Source organism: Phyllobates terribilis, unplaced genomic scaffold (assembly GCF_046119375.1).
Source record: "Phyllobates terribilis strain yellow unplaced genomic scaffold, ASM4611937v1 Scaffold_8__6_contigs__length_399053987, whole genome shotgun sequence".
Classification (NCBI taxonomy): Eukaryota; Metazoa; Chordata; class Amphibia; order Anura; family Dendrobatidae; genus Phyllobates; species Phyllobates terribilis.
The window spans coordinates 37390936-37411253 of NW_027362768.1; the positions used below are offsets into that span (position 1 = coordinate 37390936).

The following is a 20318-nucleotide window of genomic DNA, read 5'->3' on the forward strand; positions in this document are numbered from 1 at the left end:
ATCTGAAACAACGGATACTGGAAGCCTGTGCTAGAATTTCTTCTGCGGTGTTGCTATCAGTCTGACTCTCGGTTATGCCTCTGTGCAGTTAGTCAGATGAGAGTACAAGAGCACAAAGGCAAAGAAACCTGGCCATACTTCCTATAATCTCAGAACTTCTGCTGTCATAGATATATTACATTTGACAACATGCACTGACCAGCACATTATACAATTGAATACAGGTCAGTGCTAAGGAGTGATTTTTTTTTGTAATAAAGTGATTTGCAGGCTGCCTTTAGCTAACATCAAATGAGATCAGGTTGTATAAAAGTTCAGTGAACACTTAAAGGGGTTGCCCCATGGACTCTGTACATTTTAATTAATAGATTTTGGAAAAAAAATAAGTTCTGCACCTTGTGCATCATGTTCCTGTGCTGAGATAATCTTATAAATGTGCCCCTGCTCTGTACTGTGTAATGACTGTGTCTGACCGTACAGGAACATGGTCTGATCATACCACATCTCCTGGGCAGGGGAGGAAACAAAAGAGTATACAGACAGGACAGCAGGGGATCACAGCTGATTCTTTTTGTGAGGTAAAGCCTGTTTTTAAACAATGCTTTATTTCAAAGTAAGAATCAGCTGTGATCCCCTGCTGTAATGTCTGTATATTCTTTTGCTTCCCTCCCCGGCCCAGGAGCTGTGGTATGATCAGACCATATTCCTGTACGGTCAGACACAGCCATTACACAGTACACAGCAGGGGCACATTTATAAGATTATCTCAGCACAGGAACATTATTTTAAAACACATCCAATTGTGGAACTTATTATTATTCCAAGATCTATTGATTAAAATGTTGATTATAATTAACTTTGTTCGTGGGAAAACCCCTTTAAGTAAATTGAGGTCTACTTTATATTTTCAGTACATTATTGTGCAAGATTGGATCAAAGTTAGTTGAGTCCCCTGTGCAAAAAGAACTTTTGGAACCTCCTATTGCTTTCAAATATAGGAGAGGAAGATGTGTATACATGTGGCTGTATGCATAGAAACCAATGCAGTTATAGAGATAAATGAATCCAGTGTCATCCATAGGATTCAGAAGGGAGAACTACACATTCATTCTTTGTATTGGATAGAACTGCTGAATGGCCATCAAGAAGGGTGAGATATATAAAAGTCTTAAAGATCTCCAAGATGGTGGATACCAAGGCACAATATTAATATGCACACCCACAGAATATCTCTGATTATTAGTACTGTACAAAACTGGAAAGAAGTTTTTTTTTTTATTAATTTATGTGAACAGCTTCGGCACTTTGAAACAATTACTAGTTTTTTATTGGTCACAATTGCAAAAGTGTTGTAAATCAATTTTTACATGCAGCATCGACATGGCTATTAAAATAAATACTTCAGCAAAGCATATTTTTATCTATATATTATCATATATTATGTATACATGCTATACATGAATTGTATTATACATGCACTACAAGTGACTTTTAACATGCTCTTTTATTTTCCTGTACAATTAACCAAAGATTTATAAGGTCCGTTGGAGTTATATAATGAGAGGTAATAATGCTGTTGTAGACACATGGACTGAATGAAACCCGGAAATTATTGAACAATTTACTATTTGGAGGATGTGTTATTTTTATACCTTCCCTATCAAGGCAGATTCCTACAAACACATCTTCTAGATAAACATATTTAACTTTTAATGATGATCTTAAAATCTTCGGTGCTACATCGCCAGAGAATACATAACCTGTCCCTGAGCAAAAGCTGGGATAAAATTCATCAGGATAGAGGGAATGAGGCATGTGCCATTTACTATTTCGGTTTCTGTGTGGTCGTTGGTTTAACATTAAATGTCCAGTAAAATAGTTTTGTTTTTGAGGTTGGTCTGGACCCAGTAGATCTAATAAACGTTCCGTATTAACGAACATATCACTGTCGGTCTTCATGACGTATTTAGCTGTAGGGCAGTAATTGGAGACCCATTCTATTCCCATCAATATCTTATATGTCAAGTTTTTATATGTATCCTGAAAGTCCTTTTGAATAATATCATGGTACTTCTTGCTTTCCTCTAAGAGGGCATTGGGATCCTGCAGGCTGCTTTTACCCAACAAAAACAAACACATGATAGATGTTCCATTTTTTAAAAACTCATTTCCAAAAGTTTTCCTTATGGCTTCGCGGTTTTCTATTTCACTTGCAATTGTTGCTATTAAAAATATTAAGAAGGGACTTTTAACCTTGCATTTATTTGGCTCATTCATAATATATGGATAAGACTTAATATCTATGTACCCCAATGTGGAGGATGATGGATTAGATGGTGTTCTGAAGTGCTCTTTCTCAATCCACATAAATCCATGTTCATTTTTTTCTAAAGTTTCTCGATTGCTTAAAGAATAACTTTTGTTTTTTGCAATGTCTTGATAACTTAATTGTCCTTCTTGGTAAAATCGATATGCAGCAAATAGGGTACTGACAACAAATATGTAAATCAAAGTCCAAATTAATACTGTAACAGAAATCTTTACTTTTGGATGTAACACCATTGTGATTCATAGATTTTTACCATGCAGAAAGTGACGGTAATAATGCAGATATTATTCTCTATCACGATGGGATTTTTTTCTCTAGTTATAATATTTCTTCTTCGCCTAAAAAGGTATAATAAAAGTATGTCAGATCAAATAACAGTAATTTGTGTTATCACAGTAAATCATCAGAATGTTCCATGACATCTTATGGTGTTATTGGAAGAAATTATCAAGGGTATGAATAAATAAAATATCCATCTTTCAGGATTTATCCTTCTTTATATGAATAATTTAGAATATGTTTCAGAATATTCCTATACATTTACAGTGGCAGTGAAAATTATTCAATCAACCCCACTTGCAATTCATGTTTATTAGCAAAATTTACAAACTTTCTACTATTTGCAATAAATCAATCAAACAAGAACAATTCAAATGGCTCAACACAGCTATAATATCAAGTGGTTACTAGTGATGAGTACTCGATCGAGTATCCCTGGTGCTCGTGCATATGGTTGAGTCCCTGCCCCATAAGATTCACAGCTGTTTTTCAGCCTCTAAACATGTGGGGATTGGTTGCCAATCACAGTAATGCCGTAGCCATGTTGACTACTGGCATTACTATGATTGGCTGGCAGCATTACATCATCGGGTCTATATAAGACCCAGTGATGTGATTGATGCTCTCCACACTGGAACCTAGAAGCAGAGTAGGGAGGGGTGCTGCAGAAGGGAAAGTTATCATTGCAGGCCTAATCACAGTCTATATTAAATTACAGGCCTTGCTGCAGAAAACCTAAAAACAAATCTGGCCTACATCTATTCTATACAATACCGCTGTTAGTTCTACTAGTTAGTGTAGGGCTCGCTGCTGGATAAGGGCTACTAGTGGATTACAGGACTTGCTGCAGAAAACAAAACTTCTAATCAGGCCTACATCTATTCTATTCAATACCGCTGTTACCTGTACTATTTAGCGTAGGAATAGATAGATGCTGGAGAAGGGCTAATAGTGCATTTCAGGCCTTGCCGCAGAAAACAAAAAAACAAAAATCCTTATCAGGCCTACAACTATTTTATTCAATACCGCTGTTATATAATAATATAATAATTTTTATTTATATAGCGCCAACATATTCCGCAGCACTTTACAATTAAGCGGGGACATGTACAAACAATAAATTCAATACAAGGTGAGACAGTTTAACAGTTACATCAGGAGTGAGGTCCCTGCTCGCAAGCTTACAATCTACATGGAAATGGGGGGACACAATAGGTGGAAAGTGCTTGTTATTTCAGGTCTGGCTATTATAATAAGTCGGGATTATCATATAAAGCTGTATGATCCGGTCATCAGCCTGTATGTTAAAGTGCAATACTCAATTACCGAGTGCAGTTATCGAGTGCATGGAGGGTGTAGAAACAGATGAACAGTAGGGTGCAGATTCTGAATAGTATTTAGGAGGGAACAGGGGAAAGTTAGTTTACTGAGTAGTTGAGGTGGTAGGCTTGTTTAAAGAGATGGGTTTTTAAAGCGCGCTTGAAGACATCGGGGCTAGGCATCAATCGGATCGTCTGGGGTAGAGCATTCCAGAGAACTGGTGCAGCACGAGAGAAGTCTTGGAGACGGAGGTGTGAGGTTCGGATTATGGGGGATGTTAGCCTTAGGTCATTTGTGGAACGGAGGGCACGTGTAGGACGATAGACTGAGATGAGAGAGGAGATATAAGGTGGTGCAGAACTGTAGAGAGCTTTGTGGGTGAGAGCAATGAGTTTATATTGGACCCTGTAGTGAATTGGTAACCAGTGTAATGACTGGCACAAGGTGGAGGCATCGGTGAAGCGGCTGGACATAAATATGACCCTGGCTGCCGCATTCAGGACAGATTGGAGACGGGAAATTTTGGTAAGAGGGAGACCGATCAGAAGAGTTGCAGTAGTCCAGACGAGAGTGAATAAGAGCGACAGTAAGAGTTTTAGCAGTTTCCAAAGTGAGAAAAGGTCGGATTCTGGAGATGTTTTTAAGATGCAGGTGACAAGAGCGAGTGAGTGATCGGATATAGGGAGTAAAGGAAAGGTTAGTGTCGAATATGACCCCAAGGCAGCGGGCGTGCTGCTTGGGAGTTATGGTTGACCCCTCCAAGGTAATTTCGATATTAGGTAGAGTTAGGTTACTAGAGGGGGGAAACACAAGAAGTTCAGTTTTGGAGAGATTCAATTTGAGATAGAGGGAGGACATGATGCTAGACACAGCAGATAAACAATCCTTGGTGTTTTGTATTAGGGTAGGGGTGATGTCAGGGGAAGAAGTGTATAGTTGGGTGTCGTCAGCATAGAGATGATACTGGAACCCAAATCTGCTGATTGTTTGTCCAATAGGGGCAGTGTATAGAGAGAAGAGGAGGGGGCCTAGGACTGAGCCCTGCGGAACCCCGATAGTAAGGGGATGAGGAGGGGAAGAGGAGCCGGCAAAAGATACAGTGAAGGAGCGGTCAGAGAGGTAGGAGGAGAACCAGGAGAGAACGGTTTCCTTGAGGCCTATAGAGCGGAGCATAGTGAGGAGGAGCTGGTGATCCACAGTGTCAAATGCTGCAGAGAGATCCAGGAGAATCAGCAGGGAGCAGTGACCTTTGGATTTGGCTGTTAGTAGATCGTTAGAGACTTTAGTGAGGGCAGTTTCAGTGGAGTGTAAGGAGCGGAAACCAGATTGTAGAGGGTCGAGGAGAGAGTTATCTGAGAGATAGCGGATTAGACGGGAGTGGACCAAGCGTTCCAGGAGTTTAGAGATGAAGGGAAGATTAGAGACAGGTCTATAGTTAGCAGTGCAGTTCTGGTCCAGGGATGGCTTTTTAAGTAAAGGGGTTATGATGGCATGTTTAAATGATGAGGGAAAGATACCTGACGAAAGAGAGAGGTTAAATATTTTAGTCAGGTGAGTGGTGACCACCGGTGAGAGGGACTGCAGGAGATGTGAAGGAATGGGGTCACTGTTGCAGGTTGTAGGTCGAGAAGAAGCGAGGAGCTGGGTAACCTCTTCTTCTGTGACAGGCTCAAAGATGGCTAGTGAGCTTGAAGTGCAGTAGGGAAGGGGATCCAGGCACTGAGGAGATTGGGCTGAGATGTCCTGATGGATGTGGTTGATTTTTTCCAATAAATAAGTGGCCAGATCCTCACTGCTGAGGTTGGTGGTGGGGGCCTGTGCTTTAGGTTTCAGGAGGGAGTTTAAGGTTTCAAAAAGTCGTTTTGGGTTGTTGGACATTGAAGTGATGAGGGTGGTGAAGTAGGATTGTTTGGCAAGATGAAGGGCAGAGTTATAGGTTTTGAGCATGAATTTATAGTGGATGAAGTTCTCTGCTAAAAGAGATTTTCTCCACTGACGCTCAACACACCTCGAGCAACGTTGAAGAAAGCGTGTTGGCTGTACTATTTAGTGTAGGAATAGATAACTGCTGGAGAAGGGCTAGTAGTGCGTAACCAACCTTGCTGCAAAAAACAAAACTTCTTATCAGGCCTACATCTATTCTATTCTAGTCCCTATTAATACCGCTCTTAGCTGCATACCTAATTTAATATGCGCAAGGCATGCGGCAAGGGATGGGGACTTGGAAGCATTGCTGATGGTTTATGCAGAGGCCAAGGCTGTGATCCAGGTAAAACTGTGCCTGCTGCGGAAGCACAAAAAACATGCTCATCCATGAGACCTAGATTTCTGTTCCACTTTGCAGGGTGGTGCGGGACACCACTTTTGAAGCCAGAACAGTGCTTGCTGAAACTGTGTCCATAATGGTAGTTCCATTTGCACGACTCCATACGCTTTTTGCTTCCTTGAGGCAACTTCCCACTGAGTTACCAGAAAATTCAGAGACAAATCGTTTCCAAGGCACCAGAGAGATGATTCTTGTTACCCTCGCGTCCAGACTGTTTGGCGTGACCGTTATTAGTGGTCCCACTAGGCCACGAACCGAGGAGTGCCTGGAGAGTCATGACTAGGGGCCTCACCAGATCTGACCACAGATGCAAGGGGGCTTAATCGACTCCGTGGTCCGAGGAGGGATGAGGGACGTGACCCAGGTGCTACTCCAGGTCAGACCCCGGTCACACAGCTGTTGACCCACACCGGGGAATGTAGGAATGGGCAGGTTTGGCTGGTATGCAGACTGGCGGTTACTGGCAGGCACGGCTGGTATACAGACAGGCGGGTACTGGCAGGTAGGTAAACAGGCTGGATAGGGACCATTACAGACTGGTATACAGGAACAGAACGGCAGGTGCGGATGGGAAGTGGAGCAGGGCAGAGCAGAGCAGAGCAGCAGGTGCAGAGGGAAGCGGAGCAGAGCAGAGCAGAGCCACAGGTGCGTACAGACAGGACAGGGCTCTGTTCACATGGAACAGACAGGGACAGGGAAACACAGGAAGATAGCTGGAACACAGGAGGTAGATACGGAGGCAAGGAAACGGGACAAGCAGAACCAGATACACACAAGGTACATGCTATGAAGTAGCGAGTGGAAACAAAACTCACAAACAGAAGTACAGAGAGAACGAGTAGGAGTTAAGTACTGGTTCAGACAGTGCAGGAAAAGGAAAGGATCGGACATAGAGACAAACAGGTAACGGGCTAGGACACAGTTCAGACAGGAAGTGACACAAGAACAAGATACAGGAACGAGCCTGGGCATTCAGCTCCCAGGATGGCAGAAATAGACTAGAAGTCACAGATACAGGTGATGGGCTTGGGTACTCAGCCCCCAGGGTGGTGGAAACAGACTAGAAGTCACAGATACAAGTAACGGGCCTGGGTACTCAGCCCCCAGGGTGGCAGAAACAGGCAAGATACAGGACAGGACCTAGCAACTCACAGTTGCACAGAACACACTGTAAGAAAGTGTTGCTCATGCACCTCCCACTGAGTGGAGGAGATTTAAGCATCCAGTGACTCACAGAAATAGGCTGGGGACGCATTAGGACTGCGCACACTGTAACTTTAAGAATCAGGAAGTTCCAGCGCTTCCGCCCTAAGCAAGCAGACAAAAGACATGTACACAGCAAGTAGGGGAGCATAGTTCACAGCCTAGACTGGACCATGCAGTCCTGCATGGTGGGAGATGGTAAGCTATGCCAGCACGCCACCAGGGATGTTACAATTCTGTTCCTATATTCATCCAAAATGCACCATAAAAGCAACGTTTTAGCCAGCAAACTGCAGTTTTCAAGCATAAACAAAATGGCAGATGAAGCTAACATGTTGTTTATAAATTACAGTAAATGCGGCCTGCTCCATCCCATCATTGTTTTGGGGTGTTTCTTCAAATTTTAATACAGCAATGGTCGTAAGATCTTCACTTTTCACATAGTCTTCACTCAACAGCTTTAGTTTCATTCAAGTCAAGTTCTTGCTTTTTCTCATCTTGTTCTATTTCTTATTGTGTCATGTTAGTATCATCTGATAGAAATGGGTGTTGCTTCTGGTTACATAAATCTCTTCCACAGTTCACAACATGATCGCTTCTTTCCATGAATTCATTGACAAATTCTGTCTCTTTGTAAAATCTTTTCAAAATTCTAACAACATTTATTCCGAGGCCATCCTCTACATGTCTTCCAGGATGTATTGCAATCTCTCCTTTATATTTCTGTTAGGCATTGCACTTAGTGCATATGCTTTACCAGTGTGGGAGTCCCACTCATTTTAAAATTCAAAAAAATGTATTCTGAAGCCCTCCTTTATGAGTCTTTCGGGGTGTATTGGAGTCCTTCCTTCAATTTTTTGACAGCCCTTGCACTTAGGAGTCCCACAAGCAAACAATTTTAACAGAATAATAATAATAATAATGTTCATTTTTATAGCGCCAACATATTCCGCAGCACTTTACAAATTTTAAGGGGGACTTATACAGACAATACAAAATAAGCATATCTCATATCGAAAGGAGTGAGGGCCCTGCTCGCAAGCTTACAGTCTATGATTGTATGAGACCCTCCTTTATGTCTAATACAGGGTGTATCTGAGTCCCTCTTCCATCTAATTTTTGGTAGCTCTTGAATTGTCCGCATGGCCTTTGTGACCCGAAAAGGTCCCACAAGTTCATCTTTGATGATACCAGCCCATACCAGTACCCCACCTCCACCTTGCCGGCGTCTGAGTCAGAGTGGAGCTCTCTGCCCTTTACTGATCCAGCCTCTGGCCCATCCATCTGGTCACTCTCATTTCATCAGTCCATAAAACCTTTGAAAAATCAGTCTTAAGATATTTCTTGTCCCATTCTTGACGTTTTATCTTATGTTTCTTATTCAAAGGTGGTCGTTTTTCAGCCTTCCTTACCTAGACCATGTCCCTGAGTATCGCACACCTTGTGCTTTTTGATGCTCCAGTAACGTTGCAGCTCTGAAATATGGCAAAACTGGTAGCGAATGGCATCTTGGCAGCTTCACGCTTGATTTTCCTCAATTCATGGGCAGTTATTTTGCGCCTTTTTTGGCCAACACGCTTCTTGCGACCCTGTAATCTATTTACATGAAACGCTTGATTGTTCGGTGATCACGCTTCAAAGGTTTGGAAATTTCAAGACTGCTGCATCCCTCTGCAAAACATCTCACAATTTTGGACTTTTCAGAACCCGTTAAATCTCTCTTCTGACCCATTTTGCCAAAGGAAAGGAAGTTGCCTAATAATTAAGCACACCTTATATAGGGTGTTGATGTCATTAGTCAACACCCCTCCTCATTACAGAGTTGCACATCACCAGATTTACTTAATTGGTAGTTGGTTCTCAAGCCTATGCAGCTTGGAGTAGGACAACATGTATAAAAAATATCATGTGATCAAAATACTCATTGCCTAATAATTCTGCAAATGAGTGGTGAATGGTGCTCCCACTCCAGGATGGGTTGAAGAAGCTTCTCCAAATGGCTCAGAAATTTTGATTGTCAATATTCCCAAGATAATATAGGAAGAGAAGACTTCTTGATACTATACTACTTGGTCCAGTGCAGAATGTGCATCTTATTTCCAAAAATTACTCCTGGGGGCTATGTCATAGGTGCAGGAAGATACCATGACAAGGGCCTCCCTTGACAAACATTATCTACGATGGAGTACTGTAGTAGTTGTGGCCCTCAATTCAAGTTTTCAGAGTGCCATCAGTCGTTCATCAACAGTCAGTGTAAATTTCTATAGAATATGTATCCCCTATCTCAGTCACAATGTGGCAAAAGCCAGGCATGTTTTTTTGCCAATTAGGGTGACTGACAGTACATTTATATTGAATATGTATCCCCTATCTCGGTCACAATGTGGCACAACCTGTGACAAGGGCCTCCAATGACAAATATTAGTTTGGTAGGACCACTGTACATTCCAGATTTGTCCACTGCACAATGTGGATAGTGTTTGTAAAAATTAGCCCTATGGGCTGAGTCATGGTTGACGCAGGAAGCCACCATCCTAAGGGCCTCCAATCACAAACAGTAGTTAGGCTGGAGTAGGAATATTGTCCTGGCTTGTCCACTGCAAAATGTGCATAGGGTTTGTAAAAATTCGCCCTATGTGCTGAGTCATGGTTGACGAAGGAAGGAAATGGGTTTTTATGGGAAGGGGGTGACGTTGACAGCAGTAGCATGAATCTGCATTTTTGGTGAATTTAGGTTGGCTTGCTGTCATCTGGAGGGATTACAAACTGTGGAGATATCCAGTCCTTGTTGAATTTAATCTGAGTAAGTCTGTCTGCATTTTTCGTGGAGCGGTGTGTGCGCCTATCAGTGATGATTGCCCAGCGGAATTGAAAACATGCTCTGACACGACACTAGCAGCCGGGCAGGTCAGCACCTCCAAGGCATATAAGGAGAGGTCGGGGCAAGTGTTCAGCTTATACACCCAATAATTAAAGGGAACTGAAGCGTCAGAAAGGACACACGTATGGTCACTTAAGTACCCCTTGACCATGTTCTGCAATTTATCCCTCCTTGGCATTGTTACAGGCACAGATAGCCCCCTTGCTGTTCTGCTGGTTTATTGAAAATTTCTCAATTTGTGCACATTTTCTCCCCACCTCTGTTGGAGCTGGTGTTCGTGTTTCTCCCCATTATCCCTTGGTGTTGAAAAGAGCCGGTACCCCTGCCACCAGCATTGTCAAAGGGTGATGTTTTCAGCAACTGATCTACAATGGCCCTCTTGAACGATTCCATTGTATAACTCTTTGGTGACTCCAAAAGGTGAGAAGGAAATTTCTCCTTGTACCGTGGATCGAGAAAGGTGGCCAACCAGTATAGGATGTTGGATAAAATGTGTATCACGCGAGGGTCTTGCCACAGAAACTTACACATGAACTGTGCCATGTGAACCAAGCTGCAAAAAGGCAAATGTTCTCTGTCCCCAACAGTAGAAACAGTACCCATCCTCTCCTCACGCTGCCTTGCCTCCTCCTCCTCCACCTCCTCCTCTCCAGCCCATCCAGGCTGGACAGACATGAAGCTTGGGTTGGGTGTCCCCTCTATAGTATTACGAGTCCCCTTGGTTTCACATAAAAACAAGTACTCTCCCTCCTCATCCTCCTCATCTTCCTCCTCATCACCCAATGTTGCCCCAGAATATTGGCTGAGCTGGGTAATATCATACATTGGAAAATCTGGCTCCATACCAACATGCTGGGCACTCAAAGCTTCCTCTTTGAGATTATGCAGTGATTGTTTCAAGAGACACAGCAGCCGGATGGTTACGCTGATAATAGCCTGATCACTGCTTGCGAGGTTGGTGCAGTATTCAAAGTTCTCAAGAACCTCACAAATGTCAGCGATCCACACCCACTCGACAGTTGTTATGTGTGGTGGCTGACTCTCAGTCTGACGGGCATGTTGAAGCTGGTATTCAGCTACTGCCGTCTGCTGTTCACTAATTCTCGCCAACATATTAAATGTTGAGTTACACCGCGTTGGCAGGTCGCAAATGAGTCGGTGACTTGGCAAATTCAAGTGCTTTTGCAGCGCTGTAAGAGCAGCAAAAGTTGCAGAGGAATGGCGGAAATGGGCGGTAATACGGTGCACTTTCTCAAGTAGGTACGGCAAGTCACGGTAAGTTTTCAGAAATTTCTGAACAACTAGGTTCAGCACGTGAGCCATGCATGGCACGTGTACCAGCTTGCCGACATTTCAAGCCGCAATCAGGTTAAGCCCATTTTCGCAGACAACAAGACCAGCTCTACTTCAGTGTGTGCTTTCTGACCTAAACAGATCAGCTTCAGCAATCCGTGTTTCTGCTTTGCCGATGCGCTGCTGCACGGGTCCCAGCTTGGCAGTGATGAAGAGGATAATTCAGCAGATCATTAGAAGCAGGAGGAAGGGAGCGAGGAAGTGGAATATGAAGAGGCGAAAACCCTGACAGAAGTTGGGCCCGCGATTCTTGGCGTGGGTAGGATGTGCAATGTTCCAGTTTGCGTCTTTGTCCCACCCTCCACCAGGTTCCCCCAGTGTGCCCTGGCAGAAATGTTCCTGTCCACAACAATTTGTCCAGGTGTCTGTTGTTAGGTGGACCTTCACGGTTATGGCATTGGTGAGAGCACGGTTCAGATTGTTTAACACGCAGAGACGGCATAGTGGGTAAAATAGTGGCGACTGGGAACACTGTATCGTGGGGAGCCACAGCCAAGAGATCACGGAAAGTATTTGTTCCCACAAGCCTAAATGGCAACATCTCCACAGCCAGCAATTTGGCAATGTGCGGGTTTGGTATTTGTGCCTGTGGGTGCGTGGCTGGGTATTTACTCTTTCTTTCCAAACTCTCAGGCATGGACAATTGGACGTTTCGCTGGGACAAGGAAGTGGATGTGGTTGATGTTTGTTGTGTGTGAGCAACCGCAGTTTATGGGCAGGAGGTATGAGCGCCTGCTTCCTGAACAGCCAATTCTGAAGGACATAGACCAGGTAACATGGCATTGGTTTGACCCGCAGATGCAGATTTGGTACCATGGTGTTCTGCCCACATACTGGGGTGCTTGGCTGCCATGTGGTTTTGCATACTGATGGTGCTCAGGTTGCCTTTGCCCTAGCCTCTGCTCAACTTGGTATCAAGCTGACTCATCATCGACCACCTCATCTTCCATCTCTTCCTCTCATCATTGTAGGCTGACCTGATGGCAACTGTGTCTCATCATCATCAGCCTCCACCTCTGGAGACAGTAAATGATGTTCCTCCAAGTGGCTTTCTTCTGGCCGTAGGTCCTCAAATACTTGAGCATCAACGCACGCCACCTCCTCTTGTCCCTCTTCAATACTGTACGGTGATAGGCCAGAGCCAACCAAAGGATACGTACCAAACAGATCCTCGGAGTGGCCAAGCTTGGGGTCATATGTCTCCTGTGACTGATAATGGTGGGAGGAAGGAGAACCAGCTTCAGGATTGGATGAGCCAACCTTCTGTGTATCGACAGTAGACTGTGTAGTCGTAGAAGATTTGTTGCTGCTTGGCAAATGCGTAGAGGCCTTGTCTGCTATCCAAGACAGAATCTGCTCTCGCTCTTCTTGTTTCCACACACGTTTATGTTCCAGACGGGAAATTTTTCAAGGAACATAGTGGATGCATCAAGCTTCTTCTGACTTGACACAGACTGAGTGCCTTCTCGCGCACCACTGACAACACCACATCCACATCCACGTCCCTTAACAACAGGCTTTTTTGGTATTTTGGGTTTTGTTGACAGATTTTCAGATGTTGATGGCTCAAGCCTAACTAGCTGTCACAGCCAAAAAGGTGGGTAAAATGGCCTGGTGCGTGCTTGGTAGCAGGCAGTAGGAAATGTTTGGACTACTGCTTTGTGTACCGCACTAAACGCTTTTTTAAGTGGACTAACGTGCACAGAAGGCAGATTGTCACCCCAAAAACAGTGGGGAAAATGACCTGGTGCGTGCTTGGTAGCAGGCAGTAGAAAATGTTTGGACTATAGCTTTGTGTAGGGCACTAAACGCTTTTTTAAGTGGACTAATGTGGACAGAAGGCAAGCTGTCATCCCACAGCAGTGGGGAAAATGGCCTGATGAGTGCTTGGTAGCAGGTAGTAGGAAACGTTTGGACTACAGCTTTGTGTACCGCACTAAACGCCTTTTTAAATGGACTAATGTGGACAGAAGGCAGGCTGTCACCCCCAAAACAGCGGGAAAAATGGCCTGGTGGGTGCTTGGTAGCAGGTAGTAGGAAACATTTGGACTACTGCTTTGTGTACCGCACTAAACGCCTTTTTAAATGGACTAATGTGGACAGAAGGCAGGCTGTCACCCCAAAAACAGTGGGGAAAATGGCCTGGTGGGTGCTTGGTAGCAGGCAGTAGGAAATGTTTGGACTACTGCTTTGTGTACCGCACTAAACACCTTTTTAAATGGACTAATGTGGACAGAAGGCAGGCTGTCACCCCAAAAACAGCGGGAAAAATGGCCTGGTGCATGCTTTGTGGCAGCCAGTAGGAAATGTTTGGACTACTACTTTGTGTAGCGCACTAAATGCTTGTTTACGTGGATTAATGAGGACAGAAGGCAGGCTGTCACCCCAAAAACAGTGGGAAAAATGGGCTGGTGCATGCTTGGTAGCAGGCAGTAGGAAATGTCTGGACTACAGCTTTGCGTTGGGCACTAACCGCCTCTTTAAGTGGACTAATGTGGACAGCAGAAGCCAGGCTCTGACCCTTAAAACAGCGGGGAAAATAGACCGGTGCTTTTTAAAAAAAAGGCAGCACAAAATGCTACTACTCTGTGTGCTGGAAAAATATTGCTTGGCCTCTGACAAGAGCTGTTTTAAGATGGACACTGGAAGAACACTTTAACCTCTCCCTACCTAATACACAATCTCGCCCTCTCTATACTCTGACTTTGTGGTGTGTCTTCAGCTCTGAAAAGAGCTATTTTTTGGTGGTATTATGGAGTTAGTGAGTGGCTCCTTTAAACACAGAACTAGTATACACTGCAGGTAGCCCTTAAAATTGCTTTTGTTCTATCAAGATGCCTAAACACTCTCCCTAGCAGCTCAGTGATCTCTCCCTATGCTTATAGAACGCAGGCTCCAGACGCAATGTGCACAAAATGGGGCCGACAGGGCTTAAATAGACCCTATGACGCTGGGCCCAGCCAATCACATTAATGCCACAACCAAGATGTCTGATGCATTACTGTGATTGGTTAAGAAGCCCAGCATGTTTAGTAGCTGCAAAGGAGACACCAAAACTGCAGGGCGGGATATCCGAATATAGCGAGGCGAGAACACAAATACTCGCAATATAAGGAGTAACTCGAATACCGTACTTTCAGTGCGAATAGCTAATAGTAACGAATATATTCGCTCATCACTAAGCTCAAGATATCCATCTAAGAAAGGACACAGTCTAAATGTGACTGAACCTCGCTGTTCTGACGGTGCATCTGTGTTTGCAATTAGCACTAGGTTTTCCTAATGGAAAAAAATATCTAGTCCATGTTAAAGATACTGTAAGTATTGCCGCTACTTGTTGTAGCCCTAACTCTGGCACAAGCAGGGGAATGTTGTGTCTGAGTGGATTGAAGAGGGATCTGCTGTAGTGATGACAATTATAATTTGCATTTCATGAAAAGCCAGCCAGTTGGTGAGTTGCCTCTTGATGCACAGAAGAAACTTTTCCATTGATTAGCTTTTCTCACTTTGGCTTTCAAGCAGTAAAACTGCTTGGCAGTGCTTTGCCTTGCATAAGTAAAAAGAAGAAGGCACCGTGTGAAATCAATGATGTGCCCTATGCTTCATGGTGATGAGGTCATGTAAGTTGTGCATTGGAGGTGTAGGAGGAGATAGTTTGGTGCCTCTAGGTGGAAAAACATGTAGCCCTCAGTCGCGGAGGCCTTATGAGTAGTAATGGGCAAATCTGTTGATGTTCGGGGCCCGGTGGAGTTCGGGTGTACATTAAAAAAAGTTTGGTTTCGGTACCAAAACAGTACTCAAACTCGAGCCCGGATCCCATTCAAATGAATGGGGGCCTGAACATCCACGGTTTCCATCTCTGTCATCTGTGTGACAACGCGAGAAACACCGGCTCTGATCAGAGAGCTGCAGTTCCCACGCTGTCACACAGATTACAGGGCGTGAGCCAGCAGCTCTGACTGGTGCTAACCTTTTTGACCGGCGGTTACAGGCATTGGCAGATGAAAGTACTACTTTCATCATCCTACGTCTGCTCTCGCTAATAGCAGCGAGATGAGAGTATTCACCAGCTGGCGCCTGTGCAATAAATAAATTTTAAAAAAAATGACATGGGATCTCTTCTATTTTTAATAACCAGCACAAGCAAAACTGACATCTGCAGGCTGCAGCCCACAGCTGTCAGCTTTAACATGGCTGGTTATCAAGAATAGAAGGGTCCCACACCATCTATAAGATGCCCCCGTTACTAACCCCATAGTGAAATTTAGTAAATACACAGACACAGTTAAAAGTCCTTTATTTGAAATAAAAACACAGACTCCATTATTTGAAATAAACACTCCCCACCCTCTTTTACCCATTTATTAATGTAAAATTCCAAATAATAAAACACCATATTCCTCATCTGTCCGACGACAATCCATTTTTCCCACGAAGAACTCCATCTCTGCTACACCTGGATTCACAGGTGAATGCTGGCATCATGCGAGCGCTCAGCTATAAATCAAGGAGACAATGAGCCTCAGAGCGTAGCTTCAATGACCTGTGGTAACATTCTCACACTGCGAGCAGTGACATCAGTGGGGTGACAGGGTTCATCAGGTGTGAACTCCGGTGATCTTTCTCAGATCAGCACTATACACTGCAGGAGCGCAATCATGCTACTGTCTCATTGTGTTCTGGCTGGTTTGCTGAGCACTCGCATCATGCCACCACACCACAAACCACCCAGAAGTAGAAGAGCTCTAGTTCTTCATGTTACATCACCTAGGGATTCTCGGCGGACAGTTAAGGAATATGGTGGTTTATTATCTTTTATTTTACATTAATAAATGGGAAAAAAGGGAGAGGGAGTATTTATTTAATATAAAGGAGTCTGTGCCTTTTATCAATTAAAGGACTTTATTAAAGCTGTGTATTTTTTACAATATGACTATGGAGTTAATAATGGGGCCATCTTATATATCCCTCAATATTACTAACCCCTAGGTGCCTGGGTTTAATGTCAGCGGCCATAAAACAGCTCATATCAACCCCACAAATATTAACCCACTTGCCACTAAACCATAGAAAGAGCCGGGCAAAGCCCAAGAATTGGTGCATCTAATGGATGCAGCTTTTCTGGGGCGGCTGCAGGCTGCTATTTAAACCCTGGGAATGCCAGCCTCCAGTTGTCTGCTTTAGCTTGGTTTGTTGTCAAAAATGAGGGGAACCCCACGACATTTTTTAAAAATATTTATTTAAATAATTAAAAAAATATATTGTGGGAACCTCTCTATTTTTGATAACCAGCCATGATAAAGCTGACACCTGGGGGCTGCAGCCCTCAGCTGTCGGTTTTGCCTGTGCTGGTTATTAAAAATAGAAGTGACCCCTTGTAATTTTTTTTAAATGTATTTATTTATTTCACAGGCACTGGCTGGTGAATGCTCTCATTAGTCTCGCCTGATCTCGCTGCTATCAGGGAGATGAGGTGTAGGATGATGAGAGTAGTACTCTCATCAGCCACCACCTGTGTCCGGCGGTAACCTTTTTACTGGCAGTCATAGCTGCTGCGTGTGAACCACAGCGCTCTCATCTGCGGTTCCTAACCTTCCGTCAATCAGAGCCGGTATTTCTCGCACTGTCACACGGATGACAGCGTTGGAAACACCAGATGTTCATTACGGACCCTGAACTTTACCGTTCGGGTTTGCCCATCACTATTTAAGACCTGTGCCTGATGCTTTAGTGATGCATCGCTGCAACTGAAAACATTCACCCAGTGAGCAGTGAAACTCATGTATTGCCTGTTTCTATTGTGCAATGCACTTTAGACCTCAAAGACAAATCCAGAGAACATCCTACAATCTCTTGCACGTGAAAACAGAGTGAGGATATCCCATTCTGTAAGAAATAATAGTGTCTTGATATCTTCCAGTGAGTCTGAGGGCACTTCAAAATTTCTTAAAAGGCAGCAAAATCCACAAGCTGGTAAGGCAACGACTGCACCTCAAGCATCTTGACAAGATGTGAAATTTGTTAGCAAACCACTTGATGTGTACTGGGAGTGTACGGTTGCTTTCTCAAAACACAATGAACAATGGATATTTGCCATTTCGATGGAGGAGAAGGTGTATGGTGGTATTATTGGCAATTTTTGTCTTTGCATAGTTAGTTTTGGTATAAAAAGGTAATGGTCATATTTATAATATTATGTATCCAATATGTAGTGGTAATGGTAGTGTACATTAATTATGTATGCATAGATTCTTTTTTAAGTAGCCAATGAGTCGTATAGGTAGTCGTACTTTGACTTTGGGCCCCTGATCTTATAAGATCCTAGCAATGCCTCTGCCATGTACTTTCAGATTCAAATATCAGTGGCTGAGTTTCATTTGTTTACCCTTGTTTAAAGGCAAAAATCATCATTGTATATTTCTGAAACTAATTTTATTCATTTGACAATGCCCTAATAATTACACTGAAATTGCTGTCTAAACAGGGGCAATAAGGCAGTACCATGATAAACTCCCTCACAGTGATACATTGCTCAACTGCCTAATAAATGTAATGATGACCATTCACTGTCTCTAAAGTTGCTGGAACTGCTGCTGCTGCTTCTATCTAGTTACTGGCTAGCTGTCTGGTATTAGGCTAGGCTGGCTTTTCTTCTGAATCACAAGTAGTGTTGAGCCACCCCCGTAGTGTTCGAGTTCGGTTCGATTCGTCGAACACCCGTGTGTTCGCCGAACTGTTCGTCGAACTGTTCGTCGAACACCTTCGAACAACGTTAAAACCAATGGCAGGCAAACAAAAACACATAGAAACACATAGAAAACACCTTCAAAGGTGTCCAAAAGCTGACAAACTGCTCAGAAGACACAACTAACACATGGAAAAGTGACAAGTACATATAGTCATGCGAAAAGAAAAGTGGTGGAGGAGTAAAAGGAGGGGGAGACACAGATATAGGCATGTCATGCCCTTCTAAAATCCAAAAAGTGAGAAGCCGACACGTTCAGTCCGCTCCTGCCCGTGCCACCTCCGTGTCGCCGGGTTTGTGCCAGAGCCGCGGTGAACCCTGACGGCCAGCCCCCCTCACCCAATACTGGTGCCTGTCCGCTGGTGGGTCGAGCGAGCCCCCCTGTGGTGGAGGCAGCTCTAAGCTTTTTAATTTAAATTGTCTCTCTAATTTGAATAAATACACTTTAAATCCATTTACAAGGATCTATTGGAGGGCAAGTCTCATGCCAGCAGCCGCGTAATTCCAGCTCCAGTAGCGTCCACTAAAGCTGCTGCAGTTAAAAAGCTTTTATAAGGATCGAGCTCGGCTGTCCACCGCAAGGCATCCTACTGCCAGTCCGAGCCCCTATGCCTTGGGGTGCCTCCTGATGCTCTTCACTGAGTATCCCGTGGTCCCGAAGCATTTCCTTTGAAAAAATGAAGTGTCCAAACTACAGGTGGTGTAGCTTGCTTAACAGCCGGGATAATCCGCTGACAAGCAGACCCTGCTACTAGGCACAAAGTATTTCCTGGGCTAGATGCAGTTAAAAATTTGTAATTAGATACTCTCGTTGGATGCTGTGAAAGCATTCCATAGAGTCTCCTGGCACGCCATATATGATTCTCTTAAAAAGCTTGGGGTAGGGGTCTAGGGGACCCTTTTATAGCCAAAATCACGGCCCTGTATCGCAATACGTCACCTAGGCTGAAGATAAATGGAACTGTAGCACCCTGAGGGCTCGGTTGCTACAGAGGTATTGCACCTCACCCAGAGGTGTGATAGCTCACTCTCAGGTAAGGATGTAGTGTGGATCAGGACCCGACACCTGCATGCATTACACCACATTGCCGTGGGGCAGGGCGACCAATATGCCCCTGAGATGGGCACGACAGTCCCTGTCCCTGGCTGGAGTGGGGGGAGGGAACACTGAGGAAGGGGAACCCTGTAGTGCAGGAGCAGGGAGGAAGCAGTTCCTGGGTGCATTGAGAAGGGAGCATAAAAGGTGGGCACCATCTTAGCTCAGTGCAGAGAAGTCTGAGCAGAAGTGGCAGGTAGCAGGGGCTCTGCATGAGCTCTGCTCCGGAGGCGGGCCTAGTAACAGAGGCCCAGGCCTGGAAGAGGGAGAAGGAAGGAAGAGGAGCGGAGAAGGCTCCAGGAACGAGGAACGAAGGGATCTCAGGGGTGCGGACGGGCGAGACGCCACCGCACGCCCGAATCCACCTGCGTGGAGGGGTCAGGCCAAAGGGGGAGACCGGTCCCCGAAACTAGTGGAGGCAGGAAACGACCCTCAGCTAGAAACAGGAGGCTGTGACATTTTATGTCGCGCAGCCCCTCGCTACACCCGCTAGGAAGGCACCACATAGGGTCAGGGAAACTGGCGCCAAGTTTACCAAGAGGAGGCCCGAGGCAGCCGGACAGAAGGGTTGGTAAGAAAGGCCAGACAAAGGACACACAAAGGGGGTCCTGTGAAGCACTCCAAAGTTATCTGGGAGTTGTCTGAGCCCCTCACCTGGTGAGCACAGTACGACGTGGGCAGCCGTTACCTGCAGACGTGGTCTGGATAATAAGAACTGTGAGTAAAGGCCCTGGACTGCATCACTGACTCCGTATCATTACTGCTGCTGCCCTGCACCATCACCCC

The 20318-nt window shown here is 44.6% G+C and overlaps 1 protein-coding gene across 1 annotated transcript in view; it reads right to left on the reverse strand.

The window, feature by feature from the left end:
• Window positions 1-773: 773 nt before the first annotated feature.
• Window positions 774-20318, reverse strand: part of LOC141156360 (beta-1,3-galactosyltransferase 2-like) — a 135962-nt gene continuing 116417 nt past the window's right edge. Inside the window, exon 2 of the mRNA XM_073642553.1 lies at window positions 774-2667. Coding sequence (XP_073498654.1) covers window positions 1492-2562 — 1071 coding nt within the window. The 5' untranslated portion in view covers window positions 2563-2667 and the 3' untranslated portion in view covers window positions 774-1491. The remainder of the gene's footprint in view (window positions 2668-20318) is intronic.